General features: G+C 40.6%; 1 protein-coding gene across 1 annotated transcript; it reads right to left on the reverse strand.

Moving 5' to 3' along the window:
• Positions 1 to 8,650: 8,650 nt before the first annotated feature.
• On the reverse strand, positions 8,651 to 17,932 carry LOC135477536 (large ribosomal subunit protein eL27-like). Its single transcript, XM_064757677.1, has 5 exons — positions 17,917 to 17,932; positions 15,144 to 15,226; positions 13,664 to 13,833; positions 11,482 to 11,592; positions 8,651 to 8,744 (listed from the first exon to the last, which is right to left on the reverse strand). The coding sequence occupies exons 2-5, from the start codon at positions 15,222 to 15,224 to the stop codon at positions 8,696 to 8,698; spliced, it is 411 nt and encodes a 136-aa protein (XP_064613747.1). The 5' UTR covers positions 15,225 to 15,226; positions 17,917 to 17,932; the 3' UTR covers positions 8,651 to 8,695.
• Positions 17,933 to 19,155: the final 1,223 nt, after the last annotated feature.

Here is a 19,155-nt window from a genome sequence, read left to right on the forward strand (position 1 = left end):
GCTGGGAGGGGGGGGGGGGGCGAGGGGTCATTCGCTCCCAGGCAGTTCAACGTGAACATTCCCGCTCCACCAGTACTTGTATTTCTTTCAACTCACCTTACTTTTTATTTGCTGTTTACGTTCCGCCAAATGTCATTACCTGATTCCCATTCTTAAACCAAAAAGCTATATATATTACAGGGCCTCGCTGGATCAGACGAGAGCCTTACCTCGCTTTGACTGCCATGTTCTTGACCAATGGATTCGCGGGTTCGAATCCAGATTACGTCGCTGTATTAAATCAAGCTGTTTCGTCTGTAATTTACAGTATTCCCGAGGTATATGTACACGTCACAGAATTTGCACGTGTAGAAAAGACCCAATCTTGTAATAATGGAAACAATTAACCGAAAACATGCAGTACTCAGTTATTGCCCAAATATTATACATTTCAATTGCCTTAACGTAACACTTTTTAATTTTAACCAAACACAGTCTATAAAATAAGTGTTTATCTGATCACATTTGGAATTTTGACTGAAAACAAGCCTTTGTGTACGAAAGGGGCCCTGATGCAGATAGCTAAATGTATATCTGATCTTCCATACATTTCTGTTTGCCTGGCCATTAGGTACGTCTTTCTCAACTTGGATGTTTAGCGAATCACACGGACTACTTTTTTGTCCTGTTCAATTGCCAAGTGATCTGGGCATTGACACGGACTGTCTGGAAGACAATACATCCGGGACACGGATGAATGATTAAACATGTCGAATGAATGTTACAGCCGACTAAGTCTCGTGCAACGGGTAAAGATTTTTTGTGTGATTTCCAGAGAAAATTGATAGATTTAATCCGGACTCTTATCTTGGCGCAGCCCCGAGAGACAATAAAGGAGATTGCAAACCGAAAACTGATCATTTGTTATACAGTTCCATTGGGTTTACGATGTCTGTCTTATAATAAGCTTACAAACATGTTTGAATATAGGCTAACAGAGAAAAATGTGCTAGTTTTCTACATTCGGGCCATCGAGAAATTCCTCTTTGGCCAAGCGGTTGTGCAGATTTTATAGACTTATCATTTCCATTGCTTTTAGTTTTTACATAATGTATGAGGGTAGAACCGGTGCCGATTCTAGTCGAGTCGTAGTCGTTATTTCGTGTACACGATTTGTGACACGATGCAGTCAATGATTTGAGTTGACTTGGGTGTTGACCTCCCCAATATGCCGAGCTGTAGGCTATGACCCCTCCAACCTCCCCACAGTGCGTATTCCTACATATGTACTTTGCATCACCAGATGTAGTGTGTTTTACCCCGTGGATTGACAAGGTGCGGACGGGTCATTGTCATTTTTATTGTCAGTGATAATCTAAACTACACGTGGCTTTCTCCATGTTCTTAACACGGCCAAATACATTAGTGATCAGTTCAGCGTACCGTGGACTTTGTCTCTCCAGTCGTCTTGTATTCATTTCTTATAAAGGTTAATGGCGAACCTTTTGTTCGCTCATTATTAATATTTTACCGATCACTAAATATACCGTTTAAACATTAAGGCGTCAATATGAGTTATACATGTGCGCGGTCGGGGGATGCGGGTCATCCACGCCCACGCATTTCAATGTGAACGTTCCTGCGCCACCAGTCCCCTTATTTCTTTCAACTCACCTGATTTTTTATTTGCTGTTTACGTTCCGCCAAATGTCACCATGTGATTCCCCTTCTTAAACCGAAAAGCTATATATCACGAGGCCTTGCTGGTTTAGACAATGAAGGCCCTACCTCGCTTCGACTGCCAGGCTGTTGACTAACAGAAAAATGTACTATAGTCGATCTCTCTTAGCCAGCCGCCTATATTCAGCTCGTGTAAAATCAGTCATACTCGCCTTTAGACCCGTAACAACACAGGCGTAGATATACTGGAAGTTCATATTCCTGCAAGGAAAATAAAGTTAGAACAATTTTTTAAGTCCATAAACTCGGTCTCGACAGAAAGAAATCATTGCCTCGGGTGATTATGGGTTAAGTAATTATTTGGAATCCAGTGGCAGGCTGGATATTGGGCGGAGCACAACATATTTTGTCGGAGGGCGACACCATTTGGGAAGTTTAAACTTGAGGGAGCCTTTACATGGTAAAATGACGTCAATTCATTGAAGGACCCGTTTTTCACAATCAACATGTGAGAATGACCTCATTGACTATTAGGAAGGCCCCCCCCTGGATGTTAGAAAATTAAAGCGATGCGTCTGTTCGAAAAGACAGTGTAGGCTGTGTTACTATGTGGAATGTGCTCCGACTGCTTGTTGGTTCAGGCATTTTAAAACAAATTACTCTCAACGTCCATTATCCAGCATGCAACTTGGTTTTGAATAATTATGACGTCACCCGAAACAATGAGTTCTTTGTGTCGAAACCAAGCTGATGAAGGTTAACATTATGAATCAGAAAAAGTATTATAACTGCATTTTCTTAGCAATAAATGGACGCTCAAAATATCAATGTGTATAGTATATGCAAGTTTGGTAACGAGTATGGTTGATTTTACAGACAGCTGAATACAGGCGACTGGGTTAAAGAAATAGACTATAGCTTTCTACACCCGGGCCATCGAGAACTAACTAGCGTTAGTGCAGTTTTTATTAACTTTTCATTTTGGATACTTTTACCTTTTTTTTTTTTTTTTGCTTAACCTTTTGAAACAAAGATTAGGAACCATTTTTATGCTGGTATGTTTCATTTCTTGGGTAATTCCAAAGTATCGATTACGGAAACGGATGTGAGCCCAGACTTCACCTATCCACCCCTCGTAACCCACATCCCCGACCTGCCACATCCCCCACTGGCTTGTCCGTTAACAAAATCGCCAAAACATTTCTGAAGTTATTGTAAATTTAGTTGGAATCCATGTCACTTTGTGCATGAGATTGATTATTTTCTGTGGATACAAAGTACAATGTTTTATTCATATAGTATTTCAGCATTTTTTTAATATTGTTCACGTATGTTTCTTGATAATGCTCTTACTGCATGCCTCTAATCGGTATTTTCTAATCCATTATTTGTATTTATTTGATTGTTAAAGTCGTACTCAAGAATTTCCAAGGTGGACGAAACTGGAGTTTCGATCATAAACAACTTACCTTTGGCAAGTTACAGACAAACTTTTCCACAAATGGCACAGATATACAATCTCCAGATTGTAGTGTCATTGATGGCTTAGTTATTGTCACCAATGAGTGAGAGCGGGTGAAACCACAAATTCCCTTTCCAAGACCGGGATTAAACTCGTACCGTGTATGTCCTAGCGATTGGATTTATTTATTTATTATATTTTATTTCCCCAAAAATTTAGTCGAATCGGCAGCGAGAGCTCGATTCCAGCCTGCGATAGTATTGGCCAAGGGACCATCGCCTGTTGTCGAAGACAATTAACGCTAACATAAAAACATAAAATAGTCGGGTAGAAAAAAAAGTGCGAAAAGCTAGCTGTAAGTGTCAGAGTTGCCTTATAGATATATTTCAATTTTTTAAAGAGGAAAATGATACTTTAAAATAATTTTGTATGGTGGGTATTTGGGACCACCTCTCTTGATATATATTGTCCCCACATAATAATGTTATAAAAGAGGATGTAACATATGCTTAATAAATATATTTTACAAGAATTTGGTCTTCACAGATAACAAACTTGTTCAACCTTGATTTTGATCATATTCACATTTTTAATATATATATTATATGGACATCACAACAATTTTGCATTCAAATAAATTTAATAAACATGCATTACATCGTATTTAGAAACAAGACAGTATATACCAAGACGTGGTCCCAAATACCCACCGCACAAACATATTTTTGAATACCCTCTGTTCCTGAAAGAAAAAGTCGAGAAAAAAAATATATAAAAGAAAACACTTAGAAATAAGTTTTTACACCCTTTCATGTGATTTCTCTTTCTACTTTAAAGAACTGGGGTTTTACAAGGTGATGAATGCCCAGATGGTTTTGTGCACGCATGGATTCATTTTCAACCATCCAAGAATTAAGCTGTTAGCAATTGCGCTGAAGCTGCAATCACACTGGCGTACATGCTGACGTTCCCTGAACAGAAAAACTGCGCTCTATAAACCCCGTTATCCGCTGGCATCTTTGCTTAGCGGGACTAGGCTGATTGAAGAAGACTACCATTTCCGTACGAGTGCTCTTGTTCAGGGAATCCCTGCTTATCCCGCTACGTTCACCATCGGGGCGACTTCCGGTCAGACAGCCCATGGAGCGTGGGGAATTAAAAAAAGAGGTGTCCCGGTTATCTGTACACTCCCAGGTCCCGAAGACTCGCCTACTCCCCGGAGAAGTCAAGTCTTGGAGAAAGGCCAAACGCTGGGAAAATTTGGCCGTCACGTCTAATTGCAATCGTTAGATTGATCAGTGAGCTGGAGAGATCACGTGATCTCCTTCTGATGCGAACAGACGGACAGACCAACATGTATTCTTTGCTGATGAACAGTTAATGAATTTCTGTCCATAAAGTCCCAGAGACAAGATTATTTACAGTACCCAAAAAAGCATTATCTGTTGAAAATTAGAAACTATATGCAAGGGTTTATTTCAGTCATCCTTTTCGACTCTCTCTGGATAAACAACTGCAAATCGTTTGGATACGACAGGCTCCGGCATCACCAAGCGATCTTAGACTGAAGTCAAAATTTCAAATCACTTTAACATTGTTGTTTGTTACGCAACAAGGTCAAAATATTGTTTGACAACGTAAATTCTGATTAAGTTATTGAAACACAAATGTCTGCTAAAATAACGGAAGGGAACATACCAAGTTTACTGAATGAAAGTTTCACTTAAGTCTAAGATCGGTTCGTGATCCCGGGGTCAGGCGTACAAAAGTTGCGACGTCACGAGTTTACCGTCAGCTTTAAAACATGAAATAACTTACATTTATGCACACAAACTTTACTCGGATGTATATAACTGTGTTCAATTGGCAATCCAGTCTTTAAACTAAAAACTCATATGCACTTTGTGTCACATGGGTGTCTTTGTAACATTAGACGGCCGGGCTTAAAATGATCTAAATATCAGGAATTTCGACAGTTATGATGTATACCGTGTGAACTGCGGTGGTCTTATCCCGTCCGGACTGCCCACCCATTTACCCGCGAGGCGTTGGAGAAGTCAAAAGCCAATTAAATGCAGAAGTCAAATTTGGAGTCTAAAGCAGTTTTCTCCTACCTTGCAAAATGTTCTTATCAGAATGCTCCAAAACATGACCCTACTACTAGACACAAGAACGGACAGAGATATTTAGAAAGGTTCAGGTGATCACTTAGTTAGGTGATCAGTTTATGTAGTTATTTAGTTTTCATTGGTGTTTTACGCCGTACTCAAGGATTTTTAACTTACACGACGGCGTTCAGCATTATGGTGGGAGGAAACCGAGCAGAACCCAGGGAACGATGATCAATTAGGTACAGGTGATAAGCTTGGTAGGTGATCAGTTACGTGATAGGTGATCAGCTTGGTACGTGATCAGTTAGGTGAGTGGTCATTTAGGTGGGTGAGGTTAGGTTGGTGATCAGTTAGGTGTAGGTGATCAGTTAGGTGTAGGTGATCAGTTAGGTGTAGGGGATCAGTTAGGTATAGGTGATCAGTTAGGTCGGTGAGTAATCAGTTAGGTGTAGGTAATCAGTTAGGTGTTGGTAATCAGTTAGGTATAGGTGATCAGTTAGGTATAGGTGATCAGTTAGGTATAGGTGATCAGTTAGGTGTAGGTGATCAGTTAGGTCGGTGAGTAATCAGTTAGGTGTAGGTAATCAGTTAGGTCGGTGAGTAATCAGTTAGGTGTAGGTAATCAGTTAGGTATAGGTGACCAGTTAGGTATAGGTGATCGGTTCTTCTAGCCTAATTGTTAGAGCGTCTGCCTCGAAGCCCAGAGAATCGGGATCAAACCGAGGTCAGGTCATGCCAAAAAAAACGAAAGAAAAAGGGCGGTACTTGCTGCCTCGCTTGACGCTCAGCGCTGAGAGGTTTGAGCGAAGGGAGCAGGACTGGTTGGCCTGGGGTCAGTATAACGTGACCAGGTGGGGTTTCATGTCTGGTGTCTTTGGCATGATACATGAGTCGCGGCAGCACTTTGGCGGCATGGATTGGCCGTGCCACAAGAAGACACAGTCTAAATATATCATTATCACAAAGATCGCACCTTTCAGGCCCCTGATTCTTTGCGCTGCAGTTATGTACCAATGTGGTTGACGATTGGTACGCGAATGTCTGTGTGCAGGCTTATATAGATCCAATGAAATACCGTTCGGTTCGTTTTTAAATCTGTTTCTGTCCCTCAGAACTACGCCTAAATGTACAGGCCTACAAGGTTTTGGTCATTATTCTTTTGGTACTCAATCTCCACGTTTCACTAGCTCCGTTGTTCGTATTTGTTTGGTTAGTGTATTCAAGAATATCTGACGTCAGATAGGTTTTTGAGTGGATTAACCCATCAACCTTCAGCAAGTAACTGACAAACTAGTCGACGGCACATTCGCTCCGATATGATGTTGGAAATCACTCCAGTGCAACGATACATCCTTACATTTACTTTTCTTAAGAGTAGTGCCAGAGTTATGCAACCTCGCCCCTATCGACCTGTCGGTGTCTCCTTTGAGTGAGTAAGTAAGTGCTTGGGGTCTACTGTGTCTCCTTTGAAAGCACAGACCTCCGCAAATATACGCACTACAACTTTACCGATCTTTATTCCATAGCAACCTACCCACTAGAGCAGCAGCACTCCTTCAAGAAAAGTAGATTTAAGGATGTAGGACTGCACCGTAGTGACTTCAAATCATATCTGAGCGAAGATGCCGTCAAGGACTACTGACAAACATGCCACACGCATATTGGTGGATGGCAAGTTATACCCAGTTTACTTCATGTATATATACGACCACGCAAAAGAACACTGCGAAGGCTTTCGGCCGCTCATTGTCACAATGCCCCGATACCAATGGAGACACGTGAAATATAGAGGATTAACTGTTTGCGGTTGAAATTTTAAACACACTGCACCAATTTCTGCACACTTTATTTATGACTTTATTTGATTGCGTACAAAGCACTGCAGAGCTGGAAAGTTGCGTCGTATGTATGTATGTACGTATGTATGTACGCATGGTTATGTGATTGGGGCTACACGTCGGACTTAACCAGTTTTCAGTCATATGACGAGGAGTCATTATGTGTGTGTACCTATACTGTGTGTTCTTGTGCCAGGAGGCTGCCGAAGACGCCATACATGACACCCCACCCAGTTACATGATACCTACCAGTCCTGATTCTTTCCTCTAACCTCTCAGTGCTGAGCGCCAATTAACCAGGATAACTTCAGCAAATAACAATAATTTTATCTAACGGACTTGTCCAATTGCCTGTCGAATTTCACGTAAAAATTTTCTACTGTATACCATTTGTTGCGGTTGCGCTACGAGCCAAAATGGGACAAATGGGGATGTGGATTGAGGAAAGGGTGGGAGTTAGCGCCTTTAAATACTTTTAGAGAGCAGATCCTCGCATAATTAAGCGAAAAGCCTAAATAGTTTTAGGCATTTCGTTCCTAAAACCGTTACCATCGCCCTCCGCAAACAAAACGTTCAGACGAGTTATCCCCCCACCCCGGAGTTCACCTAGATCTTACACCATGCCGTTCGACAACGCGGTTTCTTAAATCAGATCAGCCGTTTTCACCCAGACAGACATTGTGAGAGTATCATGTCCATTTTAGCGCTAGAACGTTTACTTTTTTTCAGGACACTTTATTATTACCATAACTCGTGTCATGGAACAAGATTCAATGTGGCTTCCACTTTTTTCTTTTTTCCTGTTTACTTCACTCCCGCTGCAGCCGTGCTCAAGAATTTTTCACTTGTATAACAGCGATCAGGTTTATGGGTGGAGCAAACCAGAGAGCCTTCCCTAGGTAGTTTTCTTTTCAGTAGCAGAGCATAGACATCATGTGCATTAGATCACCAACAACAAGGATTCACCTGTCAGAATCTATTTTAAATGTACCTGTTTACGTATGAAGTTGTTAGAAACAAGGTATCAAGTTCAACTCACCATAACTAAATCAACAATTTTTTTTACCTACACAACAGCAATCGGTTTACAGATGGAGGAAACCCAAGTGTTCGGACTAACCCACCGACCTTCACAATGTACCTGTCATACCTCCTGACTAACGCACCGACCTTTACAATGTACCCGTCATCTCCTATTCCAACCTTCACAATGTACTGGTCATACCTCCTGACTAACGCACCGACCTTCACAATGTATCCGTCATGTCCTATTCCAACCTTCACAATGTACTCGTCATACCTCCTGACTAACTCACCGACCTTCACAACCTACCTGTCATACTAATAAGCAACCTTCCTGCTGACCACATCGGCCTATGCACTAGGTAGATATATTAGTAAGGAATGCATTTTTTTTTTTTGCCGTTTTACACCAATCTTACTGTTCTTGTACTTTAGAACTGTTCTGTTGTCAACTACTAGCCATTACTTACATGTACTGATAATGTCCCTTCAACATTTACTAAATTAACGCCTGATATGCCAGAACAAAAGTACAAATAATACACAATACACACCAGTGTACTGGACAGTTTTTTCTTTATTCGGCCCTATATTTTTACAGTTTAGAAACGCAGCTTCTGGAAAAACCATCTGTTTTTGCCAGTCTTGTATCTGTAGAAAAATAAAAAAACATATCATTAAGTACATGTATATTGATGAATTTACGAACTTAAAATTTACTGCTTTGTTCCCTGGATGGATCTTAGTATCCCATCTTCCTGATCATAACCGCCATACTGAATGAAACAGTTACAGCATTTGACCACTCCTTACCCAGGAAACATACTCTCAAGTTAATTTGTATTACACTAGACTGAGGGAACGTTTTAACACGAACAAAGGTGGTTAGGATTACTGTAGTTCAAAACTGGAGTACCTCCGAATAAATTACATGAAAACACTACCAGCCTTTGCTTCATACCAGAACACATCTACATCATTTTGAAATGCATTGCAAATACACCAGTACATGAAGTTGATGGCATCTGTTCATCAGAACAAAGGAATCTGTTATCTCTCTATGTACTAAAATGAACTAGCTCAGAAAAACAGTGGCCACTTTCACAAAGCGGTGTATGACGTTTTTCTATTGTACATTTGTTGTATGATACTTTGTACGCCACTATTAATGTACCATTGTCCTGTATGTGCGATATCGTACAAGTATGACATCTTTGTGAAAGTGTTCCCTGATCTTTAGGATTTCTTCAGTAGATCTGTATATTTTTGAGCAGAAAACAAAGCAGTTGAGAGAAGCAAAAGCAAAGTTACAGAGCTTGACAGACCGTCTGCATAAAATGTAGAATTTAGGACACTCAGAATGGCGCTATGACCGAAGATTATGAGCGTACGTAAGCAAGCCTCCACATAAAGAGGTGATCGAACTGGCCAATCACCTGTCGATCTCCTAAATGTATATTCAAGAGAACAATTTCTCGATCACCAAGTAAACTGCACGGGAATGATAATTCCACTTGTTGTCATCAGCCAAGAACAGTGTGCTTTCAGTTGGTCGCAAACAGATAAATTTGTTTTACTCAAAAGAAAATCTGTGCGGGTTTTTCACCGGTTTAAAAGATAACTAATCATCTACGTCAGTAACTGACATGAAAATGGCTGTGGTGCGCCTAGACTACATATATTTAATGTACTCTATGATTGTCTCAACAAATATTTTGTGACCAATCCTAAATAAATGCTCTACATACACATGGTTTGGAAAATTACCTCCAAAAAGCCGGAAACCATTCATCAAAAGACTTTTAACCAATGGCAATTCAAGAAGGAGTTTATTGTCCTGAACACTGATAGTGCCGGTTATATAACTGAATTGCAATACAGCAATATTCATATTCGATTGGTACTTTATGCCGTGTTCAAGAATTTTCCCCCTACGCAATGGCGACCAGCATTATGGTGGGAGGCAGTCAGGGTGAAAGCAACAATGTCGTCCAGTCATGTATTCACAGCAGTGACGTCATACACAAATATACAGAATATCAAATGTGATTTAGTGATTAATATTCTAATTAACACTATTTCCACACAAAAATCAACGCAACAATTTTATTAAAAAAACAGTCAATATCTATGACAATTATAATTCCATTCAAACATGATCAAATCAAATGGCAATGTGGGTATATATAACTGATAGTAATTTTGTCCATACACGACTTCTCTCTAACCAGATGGTTACGGTAATATATGGTTCCCGTACATCCTTCTAGAAGGTGACATCCCCCAGATGACAGCGAAGTCACTGTATAGGGTGGGCAAGGACAAAAAGCGCCGAACCACGGTGAATACAAGTGAGGGAATGAGGGGATCAGTCGAACCCCCTGGATTTGGCTGAGGGTGATCAAAAGTTCGATCCCTGACTGAAAATCCAGAGGAACAATTTTTCGATCTTCAAATTTATCCATATGTCGAGGCCTGCGTAAGACTGCTAAGTTGAGGGAGTTTTACCCTTAAGTCCACTATCTGGGCCCTTGTTACCTCCCCTGTTTCAATAACATGAAGTCCAGTACTGGCAGTACCAGCATTGCTCAACGGCAACTGGTTTAATGGTCGAGATGTTCTCCAGACGCAGGCAATTAATTCAACATTGTGCAGCCTCAGTGAGAGCACAATCTTATGAGAATTCTTCTCACAGAAGCATTATCAAGCTCTGACAGAACCTGTGCTTGGAGATTGAATCTTGTATTTGCAGTGGGGGGAATCTCTGCTAGATTTAACATGTGACAGATATGTGGTGACAGATGTGTGGTGACAGCTATGTAGTGACAGATGTGTGGTGACACACATGTGGTGGCAAATGCCGTGACAGATATGCCGTGACACATGTCGTGACAGATACGTCGTGACACAATGACTACCCTTCAGAATCTAATTCTGGAAGTTTATCCTCCTTCAAGTAGGGAAGAATTTTGAAAATGAAAGATTTTCTATATCCTGTTATCCAAACACACCTTCAATCAATCCCCTGTTTCTGTTTGAAGGAAATTAAATCCTATGTCTCTTGCTTTGTTCATACCCGACAGCCTTATTTTTATTTTACTGACTGATGCAGGTAGCTTTACCCACACTTTATCGCCGGGTTAGCGGGGGATTCTCCGAAGCCCTGATCCATAAACAGCTGACCAGTATGCGAAAACCAGACTGTCCTGATTAAAAGGGAGACCAGCCAATGAGAGAGCTACCTCAGAAGCAATGGTGGTGATGTGTGCTAGACCCTACATGCCCATGTGGGCAAGTGTGGATAATGTGCCAATGAAAGGGAGGTAAGTTGATTGGCATTAAGTCAATGACAGCCTATAAGCCAATGTAAGGGAAATAACAAAGATACCTTTCTTCAAACTTGGCTTTGACCTCTCTTCTGGCTTTCCTCTTTTTGGCTGGATCTCTGAAAGCATCTTTGTTGACAACCTCCTTCTGCAGGTTCACATCAACAGAGTACCTGAGGATAGAAATACATGTCAACAGTCAGCCTGGGGATACATACATTAACAGAGTACATGAGAACAGAAATACACATCAACAGTCAGCCTGGGGATACATACATTAACAGAGTACCTCAAAACAGAAATACACATCAACAGTCAGCCTGGGGATACATACATTAACAGAGTACATGAGAACAGAAATACACATCAACAGTCAGTCTGGGGATACATACATTAACAGAGTACATGAGAACAGAAATACACATCAACAGTCAGTCTGGGAACACATACATTAACAGAGTACCTCAAAACAGAAATACACATCAACAGTCAGTCTGGGGATACATACATTAACAGAGTACCTCAGAACAGAAATACACATCAACAGTCAGTCTGGGAACACATACATTAACAGAGTACCTCAGAACAGAAATACACATCAACAGTCAGTCTGGGGATACATCCATTAACAGAGCACCTCAGGATAGACATGCACACCAACAGTAACATCAACAGTCAGTCTAGAAGTGCAATTACACATCAGCAGTCAACTCAAGGACACAAATACACATCAACAAATACATCATGAGACTGCCTGGAAGTAAAAATACATATTAACAGTCAGCCTGAGGTACAAATACACATGAACAGTCAGCCTGTGCTAAGAAAGCACATTAACAGTCAAGATGGGGTACAAATACACATGAACAGTCAGCCTGGGCATACAAATACACATCACCAGTCAGTCTGGGGTACAACAGTGAGCCTGGGTGCAAATACACATCAACAGTCAGTCTGGGGTACAACACTGAGCCTGGGGTGCAAATACACATCAACAGTGAGCCTGGGGTACAACAGTGAGCCTAGGATACAAATACACATCAACAGTCAGCCTGGAGATACAAGTACAATATCAACAGTCAGTCTGGGGACACACACATTAACAGAGTACCTCAGCACAGAAACACACCAACAATCACAGTCTGGAATTGCAAATACAGATCAACAGTCAGCACGAATACATGTTTACATTAAATCAGTGTCTGTTGACCTTTGGTTATCATGACTATGGGTGTTGGGCTGGGATGGTTGAGGAAATTGGACAAAGCCTGAAGTGGTCAGAGGCAAAACCGATGGTAACACAGCCATGGGAGGACACATGCAAAAGTACAATAGAACAAAGACTGTGATTTTCCTAACTTAAGATTTAGTACCAAGGATACCGAAGAGCTCACAAGTAGGAGACACACGAATACAAAACTTCTACTCAATACATATAGTCCTGGTCATGAATTTGGTAATTTATGGTAATTAATATTCTCACAGAGCGTCAGCGATGAAACGTTCCCCTTGGGACATTTTGCTTTACACATATGTAAAACTTCAATTCAATACATGCTGTACTTTTTGAGGTAACACCCCTACCACTGACTTTACCACTGACTCTAATACATGATACACTAAGTAGTGAATTTTGTAATTTACCGTAATTAATACGCACAGTGAATCATCAATGGAAAATCCTTTCACATTAATGTGCTTTACATGTGTGCAAAACTTGAGCTTAATCCAGGCAGTACTTTGTAAGATATCATCCTTAAAATTTTGTTTAACATTGCTTTCCCTGTCATGCCTGTTATTGGACACGTAGCTTAGACATAAACTATACCAAAAATACACAAATGCTAAAAATAATGCAAGATATGCCAGAAAAAATGACAAAAAAAATTTCATGTCAAAGGCATACTTTGTTTTTCTTAATAACCCCTCTATTTTATTCTTATTTTCTGTCAACAGTCAGAAAATGGGAATGCATGACCAGCGTAGCACCCCTAATTCAAGCTCACCCATAACAGGACACTTAATTTCTGGAATGACCACTGGGGCTTAAAGAAAACAGTACCTTGAAGTTATTTAGACACCCAAAATAACAAAGAATTGTTTTGGCACTACAGAACTTGAAAGGTTCATGCATAAAGCTATAACAGATGTTGGCGAGATGGACGGACAGCCGGATGGACAGACAGAAGCAAATTCTACCTTCAAAATACCCTGAACCTTTTCTGAAAAAACTTTTTAACTCACCTTGTGGGCATTAAATGATTGAAGTTATACACTCTGACAAAGGCCTTCAGCTTTGAGCGGTCCTTGATTTTCTTCTTGCCCATGCCCTTTGTGACTTTCCTGGGGTAGCGTTCTATCCCTGCCACGAGAGCGTGGCCATACGGCTTGTCAGGAGACCCGTCATCGTAATTCTGACAAAATACAAGCAATCTCTTTAACAATTGCATTCAACATGCCTTGGAGTTTGAAGCCCTCTATCACACTCCCATGCCCAACACACTCTTGAAACAAAGACTACTTGTTCTAGTAAGACACACCTGACAAAATCGAAAGTCTGGGGAGAATGAATTTAAGCGTGCAAACCACACTTCTGCTCTTTTGCAAGGGGTGCAATGTTCGCACATTTTGTTCAAGAACAAAAATGAAGGCCTGATGTATCATCTCAATGTTCAATAATTCATTTGAATTTTCTATTGATTTATTTGACAGGTGTTTTATGCTGTACTCAAGAATATTTCACTTATACATCAACAGCCAGCATAATGGAGGGAGCACATTGGGTACAGCCCCGGGGAAACCCATGACCATCCGCAGGTTGCTGGAAGACCTTCCGACATACAGTCTGAGATAGAGCCAGCATGAGCTGAACTTGAACTCTTAGTGACTGCATTGGTGAGCGGCTCCTTTCGCAGCGCCCAATCCATGTTAAGAAACAATCTTAATGAGATGAGCTTCATCATGACGAGGTGAGCTTCATCACCACAAGGAGAGCAATACCAGTGCCACAAACCTTCATCTCTTGTTTTTAGTCTTTTGTCACATGTGATTCAGAGGACTAGGGGCATTGTTTGCACAGCTAGATTAACACTAACCAGATCCTTCATTAGGTCTGACAGGCTATTAAGCACACCCAGATTTTGTCAAATTTAAAAGTCTGGGGAACAAAAGCCTTACATTAACAAGAGCCTTACATTAACAAGAGCCTTACATTAACAACATGAGCCTAATCTGGACTACGAGTGCCATAACTTCACAGCAAGAGCCTTATTTTAACACCAAAACCCTTATGAGAGCCTTACTTTGACAATGAGAGCCTTTCTTTGACAATGAGAGCCTTACTTTGACAATGACAGCCTTACCTTGACAATGAGAGCCTTACCTAGACAATGAGAGCCTTACCTAGACAATGAGAGCCTTACCTTGACAATGAGAGCCTTACCTCGATAATGAGCCTTACCTTGACAATGAGCCTTACCTTGACAATGAGTCTTACCTTGACAATGAGAGCCATACCTTGACAATGAGAGCCTTACCTTGACAATGAGAGCCATACATTGACAATGAGAGCCTTACCTTAATGAGATCCTTATCTTAACAATGAGAACCTTACCTTGACAATGAGAGCATTACTTCAAAAATAAAAACCTTAACTTTAACAACGAGCCTTACTTTGACAATGAGAAACTTAACGAGAGCCTTACCTTGACAATGAGAGCCTTACCTTGACAATGAGAGCCTTACGTCCGGCATATCTACCACTGAGCACCAGTACCACTCGACCAGGCTTCATGAACTTGCCCATGGCTGAAGAACAGATTGAAGAGAAAGTGGTAAAAATTCGTCATACTGCAAGATTTCCTGGGTTTTATTAAAACTCATAACATATATTGTCAGGATTTTACAAGCTCATTCCTTGACATGCTCCCTAAACAGTCCTGTAATTTGTAAACCAGCCATTTGTAATCTTATATCCATCATTAAATCATGAAGATATATGAAATGTACCCTGATATATAGAGCATATACCTCTTTCGATGACCAGTATAAAATGGTGGTTCAGGATTAGTATCTTTTTCAAATCGCATTAACACTGCATATGATTGTTATGCCTATCAGTATGTTCCTGGGTGTAAAGTTGTACTTAATTTTTCAGTCATATGACGACGTGGAGTCATTAGGTGTCTGTACATATGACACCAAAGTGCTGCCACCACTGTAGTATCTCCCACCCACTCACATTATTCAGACACCAGGCCAACCAGTCCCATTTCTTTGCTTTAAATTTTTCAGTAGAGAGCTCCAAGGAGCGGCAGCAACAAGTATCATTTTTAAAGTCTTTTGGCATGACCCGACTCCTGATTTGATCCCAGAATTTCAAGACTTCAAGAAGGGTGTCCTCACCATTAAGCCAGCAATGTGGTCAATCAGTACATTTAACAGGGGTTCAAGACATTTAGGCTAGACACTTATTTCGTTTAGATTTTTTGCTCTTGTCAACAATGTTTACTGTCCTCATGTGGCAAAATCTTGTTCTTTCAAGAATTTTAAGGCCCAGATTGGACCCTGAAACTGTGCTTCTGCTGCCTTGATGAACAGGTTACGACATATTTTTCAGTTTTATTCTATTTTCTTGTCATAAAATGATACAAATGAGAAAGCTTTTAATATTGTAACTCTCATGGCTGAGTCATTCAAATCAGAAATATCCTAATTCTTAAGCCTTTTCATCCACGTCCGCAACCAGTACTTAGAAACATTCTGAGAGAACTATGGGGTGAAGAAAAATAATTTGCCCAGTTTTACGAAGTTTGCATCTTTCATGACACAAAAAATCCTTTTTAGCTTCATTTTCAAAGCAATTGTATGCAAAAATTCCACTGGAAAAGTGCTTTAATGGTTGAAAAAGTCGAAAATTTACTGCATATATTGGTAACTTGTCCATAATACAGATTTTCAGAGTTGGAGAAGTTACAGGAGACCATGCCAGGGAGATGTGGTTATGGGCAGGTACATTATACCTTGGAATATCAGGGGCTGTCATTTGCACACTAACCATAGCTTTGTTTTTGATAACATGAAAACATTGACATGTTTTTACAAATACACATGCATTTGGCAGTTATGACATGGCATGTGTTCCATATCAGAACCGAGCCTAAATTTGCACAGACAGACAGCAACATCTGGTCGCAAAATCCATTACTGGATAACTGGGATCATCAATTTTGATCTGAGCAAGGTGAACTGTCACACTGTTCTTACTGTCAAACTGTACCTAGTTTGAGACTGCTTTGAGGATAGGTGTGGCAAAAAGATAGTCAAAGAATGCTCTGATGATTGGTTTGGTAAAATGTTGTATAGCCAAGAATGGCCCAAAACCAACTAAACGTTGTAGCGGGCTTCATTGAAAAATCTGATGCAGCTGCCGTAGCAGTTTGTCAAACCTTTTGAGAAAAAAATTACCTCACAGCCTGAAGTTTGCCAAGACTTGTGTTCCTTATCGACTTGGTCAATTCGTTGCTAGCACAACGGCAACAGGTTATTTCCTAGACTGCTTGGTGATGCTCAAGGCCACCTGCTGTACTGACAGCCTCAACATATTTGTTACGGACAGATAGAAACATCAGGTTTTTTATGGAGCATGATCTGATGGGTGAATATGACCTATTGTCAAAGCTATCTTGGATTAGCCAAAATTTTGTTCAGCCCATGATAATCTCATATCAACGTTACAGTGCACTCCATGTAAAAACCCTGAACTTCCATACCCTTGTCAACTATGCCGAAGGCGTCATAACAACGGATCGCTTTGAGCATCACCGAGGAATCTCAGGTCCATGTAGCCTTGGAAATTAATGATCCACCTTGTGCTTACGATCAGTCAACAGACCAAAAGATAAGAAACATAAGTGTCTGCAAACGATTGATCCTTCATACCTACTTGATGGGTAATTTTCTGTCGCAAACGCCGTGCAAAACTGCCACGGCTACTCCTTAAAACTTTTAATTTGTGCGGGCTCTTACGCTGGTTTGAAGCCATCCTTGGTCGAACAAAGTTTTGTCAAACGTAAAGTCAGGGCAATCTTGCACACACTGTTGCCGACAGTTAGTAATATCACCACTAAGAAGATGGACACGATGTTAACTCATAGTACAACCGAGGACCTACAAGGTATCCAGACGTGCCTATTAAGAACTCTGGCGATCTTCAGCCTTAACTTATTGAGAGCGCCATCCACAACAGTGAAAAGGGACGAAGAAGGACGACCAAAACGTAAATAATATTTGATGTTGTTGTTGGTAATCAACGAACTGTAGTATACATGCTTACATTAACCGTGCATATTTTCTTTATTTAACATCTTACGAGAAAAATAAAGAACTACCCATAAAGTATTGCGACTAATATGCACAGATTCTATTGTTTATTCCCCTGCCTTTCATTAAAAAGGACTGATGGTACTAGATTTTGGGGATTCTTCGTGCACACTTGCCTATTCAGTGTGGCGACCGGAAGGAAAAAGAGCGAGAGTCACGCTAGTGCCCGAGACATCGCGAGAACAGCCATGTTCAAACTGATAGGTCAACGAACTAACACGGTCTAGAGAAGTGTACGGTGAAATTATTAAAGGTTCTTGTGACTAAATATTCGCGCATTCCAGTTATACCAGGTAGTATATTTAGGTGTTAACTAAACCTAAAAACAAACCATTTCCTGTTTCAAAGCATAGCCCTGGAATTTGGGGAGTGTACTGACATAAAGATTTATATGTCTGTTGACTTCATGCTTATTGGTACTTGCAAAAGGGCGATTCCTTCCCCTGCGTTTTGTCATAATTTACAAAGTACTGGTACCTATTCTAAGACACCAAATACTGTAAATGAAAACAAATATATCCTCAGGCATCTCTTTTTCACTCAAGATTCTCTTTATAACAGATATAATGGGCTGGCGGAGTAACACACCGGTGCCTGTAATCATGATGGTAGACCTACTTGGCCAGCCCATTAGGGGCCTACCATTTATGGGAAATTGTGAAGCAGGCACCCCAAATGGGCGAGAAAGAGTATATATGCAATAAATAAATAAACACATATATTTCATTATTTCTAATCTTTCCAAGAATTTCTTCTTGGTCTTTAATTGAATTTCAAGGTGACCAGTGTTTCCTTTTCAGAACAGTTGTGCAGATAGATTCAGGCTTAATGGCAGACATTTCAAAAGTGAGCTGAGGCATGGATGTAGACTATTTTATCCCTTTGGTTAGCCCCAAAAGATTCCCAACTCGTTTTCTGATGCTGGCCGTACTGGCCGCTGCATCCAAGGATGCTAGGCCAGTATAAGAAAAGGATTTGGAGTCTTTCGGGTCTACTACATGGGTAATCTGTAGTATGAATTCTTTTTTTGCTTTTTCCACCACATAAAAATTTTGTTCCATTATAAAACTTTAAATGTAAGGTTAGCCTCTGGTATTCCAAGGTGGGTCTAATCTTGGATGAGTGGTAAAAATGCTTGCCTTTCAGCATTACACAGAAGATGGTGGTTCAATCCGAGCAAAGCTGGCATAAATCGCCGAGTCCATTGCATCCTCCATCTTTAACACTTTGTAATTTATGCTGGAGGTGTGTTGTCTCTCAGCCAATGAGAGTCGTTAAAACTGCCGGCTTGTTTGTGTAAACTTGGAACCTACGTCCAACATTCCGGTTTTCAAGCGGAAAACGAACTGTACTGT

Source organism: Liolophura sinensis, chromosome 11 (genome assembly GCF_032854445.1).
Source record: "Liolophura sinensis isolate JHLJ2023 chromosome 11, CUHK_Ljap_v2, whole genome shotgun sequence".
NCBI classification, from domain to species: domain Eukaryota; kingdom Metazoa; phylum Mollusca; class Polyplacophora; order Chitonida; family Chitonidae; genus Liolophura; species Liolophura sinensis.

What these genes read in the sequence shown, in the direction of transcription:
- LOC135477536 (XM_064757677.1), bottom strand. Translation starts at nt 15,224, where the DNA reads ATGGGCAAGTTCATGAAGCCTGGTCGAGTGGTACTGGTGCTCAGTGGT. An exon ending in GTAAGGCTCTCATTGTCAAG is followed by an intron (nt 13,834 to 15,143) that starts GTAAGGCTCTCA and finishes GTATTTTGTCAG; the next exon opens with AATTACGATGACGGGTCTCC. An exon ending in AAAGCCAAGTTTGAAGAAAG is followed by an intron (nt 8,745 to 11,481) that starts GTATCTTTGTTA and finishes ATTTTTCTACAG; the next exon opens with ATACAAGACTGGCAAAAACA.